Source organism: Capsella rubella, unplaced genomic scaffold (genome assembly GCF_000375325.1).
Source record: "Capsella rubella cultivar Monte Gargano unplaced genomic scaffold, Caprub1_0 scaffold_1, whole genome shotgun sequence".
NCBI lineage: Eukaryota > Viridiplantae > Streptophyta > Magnoliopsida > Brassicales > Brassicaceae > Capsella > Capsella rubella.
Genome location: NW_006238923.1, coordinates 4,677,379 through 4,697,573, shown reverse-complemented (window position 1 = coordinate 4,697,573; position 20,195 = coordinate 4,677,379). Strand labels below are relative to the sequence as shown.

At 32.4% G+C, this 20,195-nt stretch overlaps 4 protein-coding genes across 4 annotated transcripts; 2 read left to right on the top strand and 2 right to left on the bottom strand.

Annotated features, from left to right (window-relative positions):
* Positions 1–155: 155 nt before the first annotated feature.
* Positions 156–2,339, bottom strand: LOC17898106 (pentatricopeptide repeat-containing protein At3g29230). Its single transcript, XM_023789621.1, has 2 exons — positions 1,950–2,339; positions 156–1,725 (listed from the first exon to the last, which is right to left on the bottom strand). Exons 1-2 carry the CDS (start codon positions 2,071–2,073, stop codon positions 410–412), a joined length of 1,440 nt encoding a protein of 479 aa, XP_023645389.1. The 5' UTR covers positions 2,074–2,339; the 3' UTR covers positions 156–409.
* A 2,483-nt stretch (positions 2,340–4,822) lies between these two features.
* Positions 4,823–6,143, bottom strand: LOC17898575 (zinc finger protein JAGGED-like). Its single transcript, XM_023790188.1, has 5 exons — positions 6,037–6,143; positions 5,821–5,927; positions 5,476–5,589; positions 5,280–5,367; positions 4,823–5,180 (listed from the first exon to the last, which is right to left on the bottom strand). Coding segments are annotated over exons 1-5 (669 nt in total). The 5' UTR covers positions 6,039–6,143.
* Positions 6,144–9,654: 3,511 nt separating this feature from the next.
* LOC17897183 lies at positions 9,655–11,740 on the top strand. Its single transcript, XM_023789590.1, has 4 exons — positions 9,655–9,852; positions 10,449–10,619; positions 10,743–10,806; positions 10,909–11,740. Exons 2-4 carry the CDS (start codon positions 10,465–10,467, stop codon positions 11,203–11,205), a joined length of 516 nt encoding a protein of 171 aa, XP_023645358.1. The 5' UTR covers positions 9,655–9,852; positions 10,449–10,464; the 3' UTR covers positions 11,206–11,740.
* Positions 11,741–13,566: 1,826 nt separating this feature from the next.
* Positions 13,567–14,979, top strand: LOC17900077. Its single transcript, XM_006303293.2, has 3 exons — positions 13,567–13,746; positions 14,134–14,339; positions 14,495–14,979. Exons 1-3 carry the CDS (start codon positions 13,645–13,647, stop codon positions 14,754–14,756), a joined length of 570 nt encoding a protein of 189 aa, XP_006303355.2. The 5' UTR covers positions 13,567–13,644; the 3' UTR covers positions 14,757–14,979.
* The last annotated feature ends 5,216 nt before the right edge of the window (positions 14,980–20,195 follow it).

Genomic DNA, 20,195 nt, shown 5'->3' with positions numbered 1-20,195 from the left:
CAAGGTTGTTGAATTTTTTTCATCTTCCATTCATCATTGGTTGTTACCTGCTTGCACATTTTGTGGAGCAGGGAAGACTGAGACTGCTAAAATGCTTCTGAAATATCTGACCTTGTGGATTACTAATGGGTTGCTTTCTGATGTGGATTACTAACTATACAAACGATCTTTTTTATATGACCTGCTTTCTGTTGCCAAGCTTTTGAATCCGGAGTTACAGCAAAGAGACACCAACACTCAACATTGTCTTTCAAGTTCCTATAAAAGTACACAACCTTGCAAGGACAATTCTTGAGACTCTCTTGCACTTTGCAGTATATGCAATGGCATGCGGGAGAGGATAGCCTCGGATATTAATATGAAAACTAGGTTAAATAGTCCAATCTGGACAAAATCGCTTTCTATAAGATTATATAAACTGTTCTTGAAGTTCGTCTTCGTCATCAACAAGGATGTTGAAGCTCTTCAGGTCTCTCAAGATCATCTGTAGTTCCTCTGTTCGAGGATGCTTTTCTCCCGAAGAATAAAACTTCACTAAACCATCATCAGTCTCAATCCAGCTTACACCTGCTTCTTTCTTAAAGCCTGTGTCTCTCATTGCAACTTTTAGCCTTGCAACATCGTCAAATCTTCCTAGTTCTCCATATATGTTTGAGAGCATCACAAAATTAGCTGGGTTTCTTGGTTCAAGCTTGATCAACTCTACAAGAGCAAGTTCCCCAATGTCCACCTTCTTATAAACCTTTGAAGCTCCAAGTAGAGTAGCCCATATAACAGCATCAGCTTTTACCGGCATCTTGTTAATAAACTCAACAGCTTGTGTTAAAAATCCAGCCCGAGATAGTAAATCCACTACACAACCACAATGCTCAATCTGAGGCGTGACTGAGAAATCAGTAATCATGGAATTGAAATAAGCCAAGCCATCTTCAACCAAACCCATGTGTTTACAGGCACATAAAACACCGACGAATGTGACCTTGTCAGGTCTAATTCCGCAGTTTTTCATCTCATGGAATAAATCTAAGGCCTCCGTTCCATGTCCATGTGCAGCTAAACCATTGATCATCGTATTCCAGCTTATCAAATCTCTTCTCTTTATGCTTTTGAAGACTTCCATACCTAGCTCTATAGCTCCACATTTTGCATACATATCAATCAAAGCATTCTTAACGTTTACATCTACCTTATTATACCCAAGACTCTCTCCATGCTGATGTACCCATTTCCCGAAATCAAGAGCTCCTAACTTTGCACAAGCTGACAGTACTAAAGTCAATGTTGCGTCGTTAGGGACAACATCCTCTTCATCTACCATTCTCTTAAAATAATCCAACACTTCAGAAACCCTCCCATTTTGAGCCAGACCCTTGATCAAACCGTTCCAAGAGAACACATTTCTCTCTGGCATTTCATAAAAAACCCTTCCACATGCTTCCATATCTCCAATATTTGCATAACCCTCTAAAATCGTATTCCACGACATGACATCCCTACAGGGCATTTGATCAAAAAGACTCCTAGCGTCCACTATATTCCCCATTTCAATGTAACCAGATACCATAGTGTTCCACAACACAATGTCTCTCTCAGGCGACAAATCAAAAAAGCGTCGAGCAGAGACTAAGTCCTTCTTCAAAAGATATCCATTGATCATCAAAGTCCAAGTAACCACATTTTTCTCAACCATCTCACAAAACACCTTATTCGCCAATGCTATCACACCTGCACAGGAGTACATCTCAATCAACTTAGTTCCTAAATAAGCATTCGACCTAAACCCTGTTTTGATCGAAAAGCACTGTAACTCCTCTCCCTGTCTAAGATCCCTAACCATCACGCAAGCTTTTAAAACTACAGGGAGAGTAAAGCAATTGGGCATCACATCCAAGCTTCTCATTCTCTTGTACAACAGCAAAACTTCTTTGGACAAATCTCTTTGCGCATACCCATTGAACATAGCGTTCCAAACAGAAACATTCGGTTGAGAGATTCCGTCGAACACCTGGCGTGCGTAACCAATCCTCGTGATTCGGCAACAAGCGGCAACGATTCTCGGACCGACGTAATCATTATGTGCTAACTCGTGACTTACAGTTTGTGACTGGATTTGAAGAAGCTGTTTCTGGGTTTTACATGACTCCAAGAAAGATATGAGCTTCTCTTCCAAAAGCCTCTTTGGTGATTTATAAGCTGAAACTAGAGAAACCCTCGCAATTTTCGATATTTCAAGAACAGATTCTTCACGACTGAAATAATAAAGTATGAGTCTTTCTTGAGAAAGCTGAAACTGTTCCGATTTAGCGCCTTGAGTTCATCATCATAATCAGATTCCCAAAGCGGAGGACTTTAAGACAAAAGTCAATACCTTCTCAACGACTTCGAAGGTTAGATAACTAACTATGACTTATTTGTGTCGGCTGTACCGGTCATAACCGGATTTTATTTGATTTCAATTTTGTAAACCGCTCCTTAATTTCCGGTTCTGGTTAGTTAATATAATATATATATTTTTTCTTTTAAACAAAGAGATTTGCTAATAATAGTTTCGCGTATCTATGATCGCTCTTAATTATCGTAAACCAAAACTACGCAGCCTAAAATATTAGGAACGATGTAGCTATGAATGAACCTGCGTTGCATTACTTAATGAAAACATACCTAAAATAAACAAGCCTATATGATATCTATAACAGGTTAAAAGCAAAGTAAAGGCTTATAGAAATGTGTAAAGTAGAGATGGGCGGTGTCATTGTTTAGGAACAGAAGATGCATGCAGCAGCCGTATTCTAATATTGCAATCGGTAATTGAACCCTAGCTAGCTATATATGTTATGTATTCTAACTTTTGTATAATTTGCATAAATAGATAAAAGTTTTGCTTTCCATTTGGAAGCACTTCTGATTTTGTTTTCCCCAACTTACCATTTCCCTCTCAATTAATTATACAAGTCTCATGTTTTTTTTTCCCTTTTTTGTCATCTTTTCATGTAATTCTGAGTTTTAATATGAGTTGAGTTTGTACTCTATATAGATATATGTAGACGCCCACCTATCATCTAATGTTATGTCACTACTTCGAAAAGAAATATATATAAAATATATCTTTATGTGTACGTATGTAGATCTACAACCATGTATGCATATAAAGATGATCTACAACAAGAAACTTGCTAGAAATTACAGTGCACAACCTTGCTAGATATGGATGATTCGGTTTAGGAAGAAAAATGCACATTTACATGCATGTTAATTTAAATAGTTTTTTTCTCAAAAAGGAGACATTATGAGTGGTTCACAATATATGTGTGAATACACTTGTATATAGGAGTAGGGTAGAGTTGAAATTGAGGAGCAAAGCTATGAAATGGGTAAAAAGCTGATTTAAGGGAACGGGTTTGTAATCGACAGACTGAAACAAAAGAAACTTAACTGCATCAATGAGTCCTTCCACAGTTGTGTCTATGTCTCAGACCAACTAATAATTTTTTAATAAGCCTAACTTATTCGCATACACATATCTATATTGATCCACTCAATCTCTCTCCTTTCGCTTTCTCATTATATGTTTATTCTAAAGTATACATATACATACATAGATGCCTTTTGGGAAGACTGTAAATACAAATTTAGGGTTTTAGCCCTTCTTTCACAAATCCATGATATATTTCTTCTTTTCATGTGTACATAGCTCTTTTTCTCCTTTTATCATACAAACATGCTTGACCTTCAGATCATATGTTCTCTCTCTATCTCTTATTGATCACTACTTTTGACTGAGTTTTTAACAAGATACAAAATTTTACTTTTTATTTTCTAGACTTTCTTATTTTTGCAATGTAAGTTAATTTATACAAACTGTACCCTAGAGTAGCCGTATATATATGTACATACTGTAATGTTTGGAAAAAAACAAATCTGTCTACATGTCACTATTGAAGTATATAAGACAATGAATTATTCATCCCGAAGGTGGTAGATAAATTGAGTTAATAGCATTATCATCGGAGATGAGGTTTCATCGAGTCTGTTTGGTCATTGCAGTGTTGCAAAATAAAATAACGTAACTAATTACGAGTAGTCTAAAATATGTTATTGGTCACCGACAAGTAAAATAAGTACCGATTATTCTAAATTTCATTTAGAGAGATGTTCCAATAACGTTACTAATGAGAAAAAAGTAGCAAAAGAAGAAAAAATGATTAATTCAAATAATTTTCAGAAGACATATATACGTGTAGTCTATCGATAAATTGGCTAAGCGTGCAGACAAATAATTCAACTGTAAGAGAATAGAAGAAGAACAAAATTGCTTAACCAGAGGACGAATATTAGTTACAATTCAACTAGATGAGTTCCAAATCTAACTTATTTCATCTCTCCTCTCTCTCTCTCTCTCTCTCTCTCTAGCTAGTCACTCCAGTTCTGTTTCTTTTTTTGGTTCCTCCAGAAAGAAATATATATATATATATATATATATAACGATAAAACACCCGATGTGGTGTGGTCTCACAAAACAGCTCCAAGACAAGAGTAGATGATAAGGAAAAAAACAAAATGAAAATAGATAAAAGCTGCTCATTCATACAAAATACAATCTTCTTACATAACCCCAAACAACACTCCCGCTCCAATTTGCATTGCACTTTTTGTCGTTTTCATTTACTTTGTCACGTCTCTTTCAATATTCCAACAAAAACTATAGATAAAAATTTAAACACTTGATGGAGAGAGTTTAACATTCAATAAAAATCCAAATTTAGAAAAGGGAAAAACTAGAAAAAAAGGAATTACATTTGTTTTCATATTTAATATTAATATATCATAGACCATGATGTGGAGGTAGAGGTAGAGGTAGAGGTAGATGAAGTGAAGGAGCAACTCTAGAACCATTAGCCAATGGTGCACCCATGAAGGTGTAGCTCGAATCAGCTAGTGCACGACCACTGCAAACACTATTTGTTAGGGTTTGCTGACGCGTAGTGTTGTTGCTTAGGTAGTAGTCGTTAGTGTTATGTTGAGAAAACGATGAAGATGGTGGCGGAGGAGGATAAAGATATGGTGGCTGCAGCTGCCGAGACGGTAGGGCGGAGGAGGAGAGTGAGAAATGTCTTGGTGGATACATCATTGGTCTGAATGGTGTTATTACGTCTCCTATATGCACATCTCCTTGATGATAACTATATATAACAAATCAAACTGTGACACAACGCTGTTTCTAGTGAGGTAAAATGTAAAATGAGCTAAGACTTGTTCAAGAAAAGAGAAACTTAAAGTACCTAAACGATGAAGGTCCTTGGTGAGGAGGAAAGCTATCGTTGCGAAGAACAAGTTCACGAGCTTTGTTTAGTGACTCAGTCTCTCTTTCTAATTAATTATCCAAACACAAATCAATAAAATGGGAAATTTTATGAGTAGAGATATATGCAAACACATACATATACTTTTACTCTTTAGATAAGAATGGGATCTTGCCTTGACGGTGGCGGTTCATATGGCCACCGAGAGCTTGAGATTTGAAGAACTTGAGTGAACAAAATCTACATTCATACTCTTTCCCATCTTTGGTTTGCTTCTCCCTAAAACCTCCTACTCAATAATAAAATCGAATTCTGTAATTAGATTTTTACTGATTAACTAATATAGCCAATTATACTTCTAATGATTATAAGAACAAAACATTTTTGGTTTCCAAACCTTAATTAGTTGTTATTGTTTTTACTTACTCTAGCTAGTATCCATTATTACAAGAAAATCACCCAAGGCTAAAAGTGAAGAGATTACTTAGAAAATTATAGAAAAATCTAGAGTAATGTGTACCAGAAGAGGAAGAGGAAGATGAGCCTTCTTCAAAAAATGGGAAGCTGTCTCTACAAGGATCATTAGGTAAGTTATTGAGATCTAAAGTGTTATTATCTTCAGCCCTCCTGCAATTTTTTCACATTAGAAACTTTTTAGAATACCTATTTAGTTGGATAGAGATAATAAGAGAGATATAGAGAGAATGAAGCAAGGAGAGAGAGAGAGAGAACATACATGTTTAACAAGAAGACAGGAGAGAAGAAACTATCTAAGGATAAAGACCTGAGAGAGCGAAGATGGAGATAAAGAGAGCTTTGTCAAAAAAAAAGTTTATCACTTAATTTCCCTTTCTCTTTTTTTTTTCTCTCTCTCTCTCTTTAGAAATGAGAAAATTGAGCATGGAACTCAAAGTGGAGGGCTTTGTGACTTTTATGCAAGAGGACTATAGCTTGAGGGGACATTATGGGTCAAGGTATCCCTTACTATATATATATGTATATAACAACAAGATGTCCAATTTTAGATAAAATGATTGCTATCAATTTTGTGTTACTATTATATAGATTGATTTTTCATATTTAATTTATTTACCATCCTTTTTTAACTTTAACTATTTCTGCATTCTTCTAATTAAACAACTAATTAAACAATAATTACTAGGACCAAGAGTTTGGTTTGTTATAAGTTTCTTGACTAATTTTGAAACATAACGTATCTGTCATATAGGTTTTCGTGCAGATTTATTAACAAACAAAAAAATAACATATACGAAGACTAAATATAGGTACATGAACAAAACTAAAATATGCTAAGCATCATGAAATTGATATGTTAGTGAAAAGACCAGTTCCAAAACCTATTTTTTCTCAAGTCACTTTCGAATTTACATATCGTAACTGTAGAGTCAGTACGAGTTTGAATCAAAATCTCACAGTTCCAAAAAAAGAACAAAAGAAGCTTTTATTTTGATTAAACACTTTCAATTTTAGCAATTTTCTCCAAGTAATTTGGAAATATATATATAGTGCTGAAACACACCTTTTGTCTAGTACGAAAATTCATATTTCATTCAAAATATTATAATTAGGTTGATGTTGAAAACAATAGTCACGAAGGAACCTCTTTCCTAGAGGTTGACCGAAACATATATGATACGTAATATACTAGTAACATATCAACACACTGATGGCAAGTAGGAAACGAAAGAAGAGTGTGTACATACTCCAAAACTAGTTTTGATAGTAAATTCTTATTTTCTCTTCTGCTATTCAGAAAATAATTGGCCAAGATAGATATACCAAATTAGGCATTTTTTTTTTTGCAATATACTTCTACACAAATGAATTCACATTTATACCAAGAAAAGAAATATTCCTATATATAAATTCTCACTCCTTTAAATGCCGAAAAGAAGTTACAGAGAAATTTAAGAGAAGCCCTGAAATTTAGAGATGAGGCTGAAGGCAGCAGTCATTACTCTTATTCATTATGATCTCTGATCTGTAGGTAGCTGTTACATTGGTCCCCCTCAGAACATATTAAAACTTTACTAATTACAAGTATCAGCTTTGTAAATCGTATACATATCAATTACTATATTAGTATAAGTTGTAGAATTTCTTAGGTTTCGCTTATATAAGAAATTTAAGGATAAATACAAAGTTTAAGAACCAAAAAACATTTGCCTAACCAAAAGAATCAATTAAGAACATCACTCATCTTTGGATTCAGCTGAAAGTAGCAGGGAGAAAAGAAGCTATAAGTAAACTTGACTTATCGCTTCTTTTAGATTGTGCCGATACATCAAAGCTTCTTGTTGATATTTGGAACTTTTTTTTGTCTCCAAATTGCTTCAACGTAACGTTGGGATATATAAAATATACAATGTTCTACAAAGCCCATTGGCCCATAGCTACGTAGTCCCCAAAGTTAATTAATCTAGATCTAGTAGAACCAGAATACGACTCAAATTGAACAAGAGAACTAAGACCATGCAAACATCAGATTGGTCAAACAAACGAAGTAGAGTTAGAGGATCAATGTGCAGCCAAAGATTTGAATATTTCATATTTGAGAGAGGGACTTTTAGCTATAGAGTGATTACTTTTATTTCCTCAAAAGCAATTAATCCTACACACTGAAACGCACAATCCACAGATCAAAATTGCTAGACAACTCAAAATTACACAAACCTAACATTATGAGTTTACGGATTCATTACGGATTCCATAATTTTTACGCCCAGCCCGCCATCCTTTTATAAATCTAGTAAATATTGTCTATCGTTATTTTCACAAAAATTTTTAGTTATATGCCACCGTTGTTTTTTGTAAATCTAATAACTATTGTCATTGTTATTTTCTTAAATTTGTATCACGTACCATTGTCATCTTTATAATTTTAAGTTTCCTTTTATTTCATTTTTAATGTTTATAATTTTGTTTTTTCTTACTATCACCACTTTTATTAAATCTAATAAAGTCCCGCAATAAGCGGAAACAATTTATTTCCATAATTTTTAAATTTCTCACCGCCGTCATTTTTTAGCACGTGCTGCCTTCATTTTTATCATTTAAGTTGTTTTATATTATTTTATTTCCGTAATTCTGTCATTTTTCAACGCCGTCATCTTTATTACGCGCCGCCATCATCTTTATCATTTTATTTCAGTAATTTTGTCATTTCTCAACGATGTCATCTTTATTACGCGCCGCCATTATCTCATCTTTATCATTTTATTTCCATCATTTCTCACCGCTGCTATTTTTATTAAATTTTGTAATAAAAGTAATCCCGTGTTTAGTTGCCACTATTGGGGTTTGCAACCCTAATATTATCATTATTATTTCTCTAGTTTTTTAATTACACACCAAACAAATTTTACCATTGTTAATTTCACACCGATGTGAGTTTTATAACAATAAAACCTAAAATCTAAAGAATGTAAGGTATAATTTCCGAAAGTTTTTCAAAAAAAAGTGTTAGTTAACTTGCTAACCCTTGTAGTCAGATACTTAGAACACAAATATAGTTCAGTTATAAAACTAAATGTATCATGTAAGTTATTTCATAATACTTTTCTAAAGACATGATTGAAGATAAGTAGAAAACTTCATCTATAGTTAAGAAAAAATATATATAATATTGATAGGATACACTAAAAATTGATTATTGATGTAAATTCATGGTAAAGCTTGCAATATAATCCTGATTTTATTTCTATGCATAGAATAGAACAACTGTAAATATGTAATGTGTTTTTAGAAAGCTAAACTTTTCCAAAATACTTCATAAATTTCACAAGACAAATGGCGACATGCGGTAAACTAAAAAGAAGAAGAATCCATCTTTCTGTAAGAAAGATATCATCAATTTTTGTTAGAAAATAAAATCTAGAAATTTAATATTTTCAAGTATTCAACCATTTTACCCATTTTAAGGAAAATAAACAAGTTGTATGAAACCGTCTGTGGCTTATCTTTTTCATCAAAAACTCTCCAAATGTTGATTAGAGATTAGTGTAATAAAGTAAAAGAGATTTGTAAGTAAAAAAAATAAAAATTTGATATAATCTCGTCGGTGACATTAATAACCCCAATTGAAAGATATTTACGAGGACAGAGTCTGGTTAGGCACCGCCTTTTGTACCCAAAAAAAAAAAAGCCAAAATCTAAAATGAAACTGAAAGCTTTGTTGTAATCTTGTACAAATAAAACATAAGTGTATATGGTTTCATTAAATGTTTTTAAATAAAATTAAAGTAGTGAATTAAATGTTTTAAACTAAAACAAGCGTTTTGCTCTAAACACAAGACAATTTATTAATTGACACATACACAGACACACAAAAAGAAAGAAAGAAAATAAATATTATTTGCCTTGTAAGAAAATCAGGAAAATAAATAAATAAATACATGATTCCATAGCTTTGTTGTCTGCAGGTTTCTCTCTTTCATCTCTTCTCAGATCTCTCTCTCTCTCTTTGCTTCTTCTTCTTCTTCTGCTCAAGCTTCAAGCTTTCGAACGATCTCTCTTCTCTTTTCACCTCCAGGTATCTTTCTTGATTCGTTTTCATTTCGGATCAAGAATTGACCTAGATCTTGGATCTCTAACAATTCTTGATTCTTTTTGTTGTTCTTGTGTTTTGATCGTAAAACAAAACATCAAGTTTAGTTTCTGTTTCTTCTCGATCTATGCTAATTTTTGTCTAAATTTTCATAATTAATGAATTAATGAACGTATCACTGTTATAATTTAGACTTTTTCTCATGAATACTTTCTTTTTGTTTGTTTGAGTTTTACTTATTCTTAAAAAATTACAAAAAATCTGTCTCTCCACTATGATCTTGACATCATTCACTATAATGGCAAAAAAAATTAAAATAATATGGAATATTAGTCAAGTGGCTTATTCCTTCTTACCTTACCATTCTCTCTTTAATTAAATTTAATCAAACCTTAATTAAATCTGCTTATGACCAGATCTCCATAAAAAACACGTTACCATTTGACCACCTCTTCTCTTCTCTCTTCCCTTATCTTTTTTTCTTTTTTCCATTTATATATATCATTTTTTCTCAATCTTTCAATCTCTTTTTATTCTCCTTTGGTGTGTGTGTGGTTTTTGATTGATTCTTGTGAAAGCAGCAAGAAAAAGGAAAAGATGATGAACAGCTGTGGAGTCCAACAAAACGCTTTTGAAGAGATGAGGAGAAACGCCGCCGTGAATGATCGCAGAGACGCCGTGATTTGTCCCAAACCTCGCCGTGTCGGTGTTCTTAACCACCACTCTTCTCGATCTCTCCGTTGGCAACTCAAGTAAGAGACTTTTTTCTATGATAAAGTTCATCACTTTGTTTTCTATTATAAAGTTCATAACTTTTGGTTGAGAAAACATTTCAAAGTTCTGATTTTTATTTTGGGTTTGTGTTTTTGGTTTAGTCATCAGATGGAGTTATGTGAATCGAATTCAGGAAGCGAGATTTTGGATTTCATCCTCGCAAAGGTATATAATTCAATAACGATCCTTTTGCTTTTGTAGCTCTGTTGATTAATATCTAAAGTTTGGATTTTTATTCCTCTGTTTATGTGATGATGTGTTTTGCAGGGTGGTTGTGGTGATCAAGATCAGACGATGACGTCTCCTTTGTTCTTCACAGGGTCACCACCAAGTAGAGTTTCTAACCCACTAACAAAAGACTCACTTTTTCGACAAGAGCTTCTCGCGGTGGCTCCTCAGGCTCCGTCGACTCCTCGGGGTACCCAACCGCAGCCGCCGTCTTCTCCAAGGAACGGAAGCTGTGTCAGGGCAGCGGCGAGCTTCGGGAACAATCCACAGGTTCGTGTCGTGGGATTCGACTGTGACAGACGCAGCCGCAACCGTAGCATTTCGACTCTTGCATAAAGAGCAAGTCCAAGTATATATATATATATAACAACAGAGAAGGCTTAAAAAGAAAAGGATTAGGAATTGATTATGGATATTAATAATATATGATGGGATGGGTTTTTGTTGATTAAAATGTGTAAATATCTTGGATAAACAAAAGTTGGGGGAGGGATTGTTATAAAAAATTAGGGTTTTTGGGTGTCAAATTTCTAAGGAATTTTGTAATTAAGATAAAAAAGTTGGGTGGAGAGAAGAGAGAGTGGTTTAGTTTGGGTGTCTTTATTATTAGTGAAAAAAATAAGAGCATAGTGTTTCTTCCTTATTGTAACAAAAAGGAAAAAGCTCGAAAGAGTTTTGAAATGTGAAGATATCATTTCTACCCTCTCTTTTTTTTTTGTGTATCTTTGTCTCTCTCTCTTTTTTACAGATAGATGTGTAAATTTCCAAAGGAGTTGATCATTTTGCTAGGAGTATCTCTCTATGGACTACTAGTTCTTGTTTTGTGACAAACATTAAGGTGATGATGAAATTGTATATTATGGTTTCTTTACGTTCTTAGAGTTTCAATGTATGTGTTATCGATCGTGATCTCACTATCTTTTTACCATAAACGCTACGTTACTTACAAGTTTAAAGTTATCTTCATACTTTACCATATAAGCTATGTTACTTCAAGTTTTAAATATTCATTATACTTTACCTTTATACACGATGTTATTTAAAGTTAAAATGTTCTTTATACTTTACCACATACGCGATGAATTGTAAACTTATCGTTTTCACGTACTTAGAGTGTCAATGTATGTATTACCGTCATACTGTGTGATTTCACTAATTTCTACCATATACGAGATGTTACTTAGGTTTAAATCTTTTTATATACTTTACCACATACGCGATGTTACTTAAATCTATACACAATGTAAAATGATTCACTCAATGCTATATTGTTGAATCCAAAAGAATTGTACTTGTAATAGAGTTAAACTATTTTAGATAACGAAACAAAATACAAGTCAGCAACATTGTCCACAGTTCAACAGTTTTCTCTTCATGATTAATGTATTACTATATGTAAACGGAGTACTCACAATTGTTCAAGATTTGCATTAATTAGTGTATAAACATACTTTGTTCAACATATGTATTGAAAGTATTTTGGGAAGTTATTAAGTCGGGAAATGTTACTTAATTTCTCCTTCTGGTCATAGAGTTTTGCATCAATCAATAAACTATACAATCTCCTTTGGTCATACAATTTGCTTCAAATATATAGCGAATATAAGTCTATAAACTAAGCTGCCTTGCAAGAAACAAAAAGGAACATCAAATAAAATAAAATCAAATAAACGAAACTTTAGAAGAGAAAAATGTAAAGATACATGGGCAGTTGTTAGAGGTACGGACCAGCCAAGTGACATGAGGACAAGTCTTTTATTTTTCCTTGTCTCCTCACCCCACCCGGATGATCTATTTCGATTCCTTTGTTTACATTTCATTACAGCTTGCACAAATTATCCAATTATTATACTATTTTCTTTTGTTTCGCTTTTTAAATGTGTCAATCGAAAAACAAAAACAAAATTACAAAATAAAAAGATGTGTCAATCAAACCCGAAAGATTCGTCAAACTTTGTGGCCGGAAATCTCGCTTGCTTTATTTCAAAACTTCACTGATTTATTCTAAGTAGCGTATCAAAAATATAAAAAAAACTAGTAAAGACAAAAAAAAAAAAAAAAAAAAAAACTGATTAAAACTCAATTAAACATGACACATATGTAACTTTCACCTGAAGTAGACAAAAGATGTACTATGCCTAGATTGTATCAATCACAATTTAGCAAATATGAAACATGTTTTTTTCATTATTCATATTCATACAATGCATATGTCTAAGGCAAACTTAGCGTTTGGATTTAAACTCAATGCATAAATTTTATTTAAAGTATACTAAAAGAATTTATGAATTTATTTCAAATTTTGTATAAGTAAACCTAAACATAAACAAGAATTAAGTTTTTTACATATGATTTTCCAAAAATGGAAACTCACTTCTCCTAACCTTTCTTCCTACCACACTCTGAAATTTAGACGACCCTCTTATAACCCAAATATATCAGGCTTTACCGTAACTTAAAATTGGCAAGATTCGGGCTTTTTAGCCCATTAAGCCCAGCTTCTTATAAAAATACCTTTACCCTTTTTTCTAACTTTTCCAAAAAGGAGAAAACACAAATTTCAAAAAAGCTTCCTCACGCGTCTCACACTATACGTGAAGCTTTTATACAAATCAACGCTTCAACGTGACAAACACGCGCTGTCTCGATCGTGTTCTTCGTTTCAACGACACTCACAGCTCGTGTTTTTTTTTTTTTTTTTTTTCCACTTTACTTACTCGTACCCAGCTCTCTCTCACACTTCTCTCCTCCACACTTGGTTCGTCGCCGGAGATAATGGGAGAAGGGAAGGCCTCGACTCTTGTTTTTATCCTCGTCGTCGCTCTTAGTTTAGTCGCCTTCGGCTTCTCCATAGCCGCCGAACGCCGCCGCAGCATCGTAAGAATCACTCTTCTCTCTCCCTCCGCTAGGGTTTTTAGTTCTCTGAGCTTCGATTTCTTAAATAATAATAATCATTAGGATGGTGCAGCTGAATATTTCTATATCTGGATTAGTTTCGTGGTTACTTGCAATTTAGCTAACATGTCTTAGATTTAGTAATGATGCCTATAATTTGAGTTCTTGATTTTTCAAGAATCAATTCAGAATCAAGAGATTGGAGAAATCTTCTCAGAAAATAACCATTTCTGAAAGCTATGTTCATGTTCTTGTAGACTGAGACTAGAGAAACATCTTTGTAACGAAGCAAACATATATAAAACTGAGTTTATGCTCTGTTGTGGCACTTCTTTAAGGTCTCCTCTTTTCTCTGTTTTTGTGTGGCAGGGAAAATCTATCCAAGACCCAATAACAAACATAACGTTCTGCGTATATGACTCTGATGTAGCCACTGGATATGGCGTTGGAGCTTTTCTTTTCCTCCTCTCTAGTGAATCATTGCTTATGGGTGTTACCAAATGCATGTGTTTTGGTAGACCTTTATCCCCTGGAAGTGACCGTGCTTGGTCTATTATCTATTTTATCTCTTCTTGGTAAGTCCCCATTACCTTAAAGACTATTGAATCAATGTATCTTCAAATTTAGCTTTAGATTTATTTCTAGTTTTGAAGCTTTGAAATATCAATAGATCAGTAATGTTAATATAGAAAACCCCCATTGTTTAATAGTCCCAATTTGACAAGTGTAGGATGACATTTCTGGTAGCAGAAGCTTGTGTAATAGCAGGAGCGACCAAGAACGCATACCACACTAAGTACTTAAGCTCGCAAACTTTCTCGTGTGCATCGTTGCGTAAAGGAATTTTCATTGCAGGGGCAGTGTTTATAGTTGCTACCATGGTCCTTAATGTCTACTACTACATGTATTTTACCAAGTCAGTCTCTTCACCACCTGCTCACAAAGCAAACCGTTCTGGTTCCTCCCATATCGGTATGGCGGGTTATGCATAGATGTCAAAAAAAGAAAACTGGTTAGTCATTTGTAGATTTAAGAAAAGAAAAGAGGCTGTTGCATTGTTACAATACTATATAATTATTTCTGCTTAGTTATGAAAATTTCCTGTTATTCCTTTCAACTTATGAGGTAATTTTCATTCGTGAGTAATGCATGTTTGTAATCATATTCATTACTATTTTAACTACCATATATATTTGATTGAAGGTAGTTAAATTTTTGTTCTAATGTACCGTCAATCTAAAAATGATCAATTGTCTCATGCCTGTACTGTGCACGAGTCTAAAGGGCTTCATAGAAAGGCATTTTCATAATCAAGCCCACTTAGACGGCGTTGACGAGTGTCAAAGTATTGGAATGAGGTTTTTTGGTTGAACTTGAACCTCTTTGTATAGTCTTCGATTTGATGTCCTAGTTTTAAAGGATTAGACAAAAAAGGACAAACAAAAAAAAAAGTAATAGAGGAAAAATATTCTCAAATGACGTGTCTTATACATTTTCGATGTAAAAATTAAATTGCATCTTCTAAAATTAGATAAAATACATGTTCAAGATCATTTACTTCTTTGTCTACATTTTAGGCCTCTCAATGTGTCTTGATTGTTTTTGTCAAAAAAAGAAAAGAAAAGGGTTGTCTCTATTGTGGGGAAATTAAAAATAGATTGAAATAAAGTCAACATATCTTAATTCCTAATCTACAGTATTTATATTCATATGGAGTATAATATGGTGTAGTATGTTAAAATTTCCATTAAGCATATATATATGATGATGATGATGATGATAGTAAGGAAAAAACAAAACAAAAGAGAAATGATTTACGCGCTTTCAATGGAGGAGTAAATAAAACAATACGTGCCGTTTTGGTTAAACCTGCACTAATCAAAAACCCAAAAAAATAAAAGCTGATTACAGAAATAAAAATAGGTCTCTCGATAGGTTTAGTTGTGAAAGCAACATAATCCAATTTAATAGGCTTACGAAAACAATAACGTTGGGTGCCTTGCTGAGTTAGGTGTTAGGTCATGACATTTCTTACATATCCTTTATTTAAAGTAATAGTTCTTACAATCCATCCAAAAATATATATACCCCAGCACTGAAACATTAGATTTTTAAAACAAAATATATATGATTGCTTGGTATTAAAATTGCTTTACATGTGATAAAAGAGAATTCGTAAAAAATTAAGGAAAAAACTAATATTTTAATTAAGGGATAAGTAAGTTGATCAAAAAAAAAAAAAAAAAAAAAATTAAGGGATAAGTAAATGGGACCTTTCTCTGTGAATTGTTCTCTACTTTTCCAAATTGGATACAACCTCTTCCTCTTTATTTTTCCATATTTCCGTGAAAGCTAAAGCATCGATAGAGGCATAGAGAGCCTTATAAGTCAATATCGTATAATAAAACACGATAATTTATAACTATTTTGTGTATTCAATTTTCTCTTTTATCTTTAAACAATTTCCAGCCTAATCATGCAATCACTTTTGTATTAACGAGTTATATGTAATTACGTAAACATATTCGATTATATTATAATATCATGTATGATGTATATCACGTACGTAAAAAATGACTTTTTCTTCTTTTTTTCTGAAAAAAGCATGAAATAACTTCTTTGTTATATATTTTGCCGTTTTAGCTATTAAATTTTATATTTGATGTGAGACCATCTATGATCTATATAAGCAATTAATCAATATTTGGTTATAGTACGTGGATCCAACGGCGACTGTTACGATGACGTGGTTTGGCCGAGACAACTTAACGGTCAAGATTACTCTATAAGATGTTAGATGTGGTACACGTGGACGTTCATGTACACGTCGTCTGCCTCACGCTGTCGGCTTTGAACTTTACTACACAATTTCATTATTATTTTTTAATCAAAAATATCCTACAAAGCTGAATGAAAAATATCAAGAAAACGAATGTTAGAGTTGAGAAACTTGAAACTACATAATATACAATTTTTTTGGTTCTTGAAATAAATATTTTTTCTTTATAATTGTTTTGTGTTATCGGTACGAGAAAACTCATGAAAAATGTTTAATCAAAAAGAAACTTTTGGAAATTTTTGCAGACGAGAAAATCTGAAAATTTTATTTATCAATTTATACTATATGGTGTATGTGGAAAAAAAATTAATGGATACGGACACATAATTTTCTTTAAAAAAACATAAGTTTCATTGTTTTCCATGGTACCAATATTATTATTAAGTGAATAATCAAAAATTTGAAGAGAATATTATAAAACTGTAAGGTGGAGAAGCAGAGGATGACTCCTCAATAGACAATAATCGTGGCGCTGACTGAAGAAGACACATAACATTGAAAGGGACGCGCACCTTGTTAACTTAAACCGTCCTCCTTCTACCAAATTCTCTTATTAGAAAATTTTATTTCCAACATGGCTCCATGATAATATATTTATTACTATATATCTTTTCATAATTTTGATGATTCTTTTTTTTGCTGACACGATTGCGCAATTAGGGGGCTCACCAATATATTTATCAGCTTCAAAATATATATATATATATATGTAAATTCGAACGAGAGTAAAGTGGTAAATAATTTATTTACTATGCCATTTAGGCCGATTGGTTAGGAGTATACAAACATTATGCCCCTTGCATCGCATCTATGGTCCCTTGTTTAACTATTTATTTTTGTTCCCACCTTTTTTTAATGTCGACGATACATACGCTCGAATCTATATATTTAGGCTGTTGACACGAAAAAAGAAAAACAATAATCAATATATTCTTTTTATATTCATGTCTTATCTTATAATTTTATTTTTTACTATTTTCATATAACTAAAGAAACATTAATATGCCGATTTGATAAAGTTTAGAAAAACCTATGATAAAATAACTTAGTTTTTTTGACAAAAAAAATAACTTACTTTTTATAAAATAAGTATTCTGATTGTTTTCTTAATGCTATTTAAATTTGAGTTTCTAGGATATTTTATGTTCTATAAATTTTAAGTTATTCTGAATTAATTTGTGGTCACCAATATAGTTAGGTGATAACGTTTTTTTATAAAGAAAACACAACTTTAAAAATAGAATGAGAGGAGGCAGATTCTCAACATTTTATCCAAAATCTTTGAAAAGGGAACACTAAATAAACTCATATGCGCATTAAAAGAAAAAAAGAAACAAACTCGAAAGAAATGTCAAATACATACGGCGTAAATTTAAAGAAGCTGATAAATTTTGAAAGATAACATTTTTGTATAAATAAAATCTAAATAAAAGACCACAAAAGAATGAACTATACTTTTAGTGACTTCGCTTTTGATAACACGAAATCCTATTTTTATCAAACAGAGACCACTAATATATAAAGTTGCGCATATAGTATGTTTTAGACTCTACCATTAGACGAAGGGACTTTCACTTTATTTAGCAGCATATATATGCGTTTGTATAATATAATTGTTATGAGAAAATATATAACCATTTCCATATACATCTAAATTGTTATAAGATATATATAACTATGCGTTCTACCACACACACAAAATATATATATATATATATATATATATATATATTTTTTTTTTTATGCTATATATATATATATATATATATATATTTTATGCTAACTATGTCACATATGTGCACATGGTTTTAGAGATCGAATCGTGTCATGTGTTGCACTCGTTCTCTGAATCTCCTATAAACCACATAATAATATGAGCGTTTATTTTGTTGAATTGATTACCATAATCCATATCCATACTGATGTTACCTAAAACCAATGGCCAGAAATGAAAAATGCCAAATCGTTCTAAAACTTTCTTTGTGTGGTCACCCATAAAAAATATGGGACATTAATTTACCCATTAATCCATCTATATATAGTCACCCCATAAATCAATAAATTAGAAAACTATCTTTTTCTGTAGATTTTTATGGACCGAACATATTAGCAAACAATCTTTTTGTGTAGATCTTTATGGATCGAACATACATATATATATATATACTTAGCTATCATGTATTAGTAGTTTTAGTTGAAATATATCATGATAATAGTTCGTGTACAGCTGATTACTCTTTTATATCTCGCTAAAAGCATAAAACGAATTATTGAGAACGATAAGATCATCAGAACTGTTTAGATTAGAACTATAATAATAAGCTCGTTGAACACAAAGGGAAAAAAAGACTCTTATTTCGGATATGTCATATGATGGACTAAATTGGGTTTAGCTCAATCATTTAACAGAAGATTTTAATTAATACTATTTGATATGTAAAAATCCGCAATACTTCTATTATTATTATTATGATTACCCTATAAACATATCTACTTTTTTCCCAATTAATTAAAAACGAATACTTTAATATTGTGTTGGACAAACCTGTTTATGAGAAAGAGACATGTACTAGTAATAAGAAAGAAGAGAAAGGAGTATCAATGAGGAGAGGAAGAGATGTTGGGTAAGAGAGTAGCGTAATTCGACTTTTAAGCTTTGACGAGAACTAAAACGTCGTACGAGTTTAAGATTCTGTTAATAAGATTCGACGATGTTTTAAGATGATAGTTTATTACTTAGTTAGAGTTTTAGGATATTGGAAACGCATATCATCATGCTAATAACAACGCACAGCTAGGGCTAGCTAGTTTTCCTTAGTAGCATTTTTTAGTAGAGTCGTCCAATAATATAAGATCATAAATAAGTTACCCATATATAGTAAGTTTTTAAGATGCAGCTCTATACACAACGTACTGAATTTGGTGCGCACATGGAAATTTACCAACCACCACTCTTTTTATTTTCATTACTTTCTAAGTTTACCTAAATGCAAAATAAACCATTCAAATCCCTAATAGATTAAAGTCCACTTGAATTCGCACCCTTGAAATATGTAGTTATGTGCATCAACATATAATTCCCCCAATAAATAAAATATCCGGGGGAAAAAATAATGTCAATCCATAAAAAATTGAATGGGTTTATTTTGTTTTTGACTAAATACGACTCTAATAAAAAAATAATGTCGAATTCCAGAAAAGAAAAAGAAAAATAGAGAGAATAGATTGGGAAAGGGGACCACGTAATTTCACATTGTGCGGTTTGTGTACTTGATTGCTTTCTACTCACGTGATGCGTTGTTAATGGAACTTAGTACACTTTGTTTTTTATTTTTTATTTTTTTTGATAAGAAAATATATAAATCAAAATATACATCTATCTACTCGCCTGCTTTTTATATATTTATTTAAAAGATTAGAGAAAAAAATAAAAAATTAGAAAACCTTAGTATATGCTTTGGTATAATAGTTGGTATTGAAAAAACAAACATACGATAGATTTGAAACTGTCCCCAGTTTGATATCTGCGCATTACCCACTCACAAAACACAATTATGCTCCATCTCTACTTTTTAATTAGTTTTTTTTATAA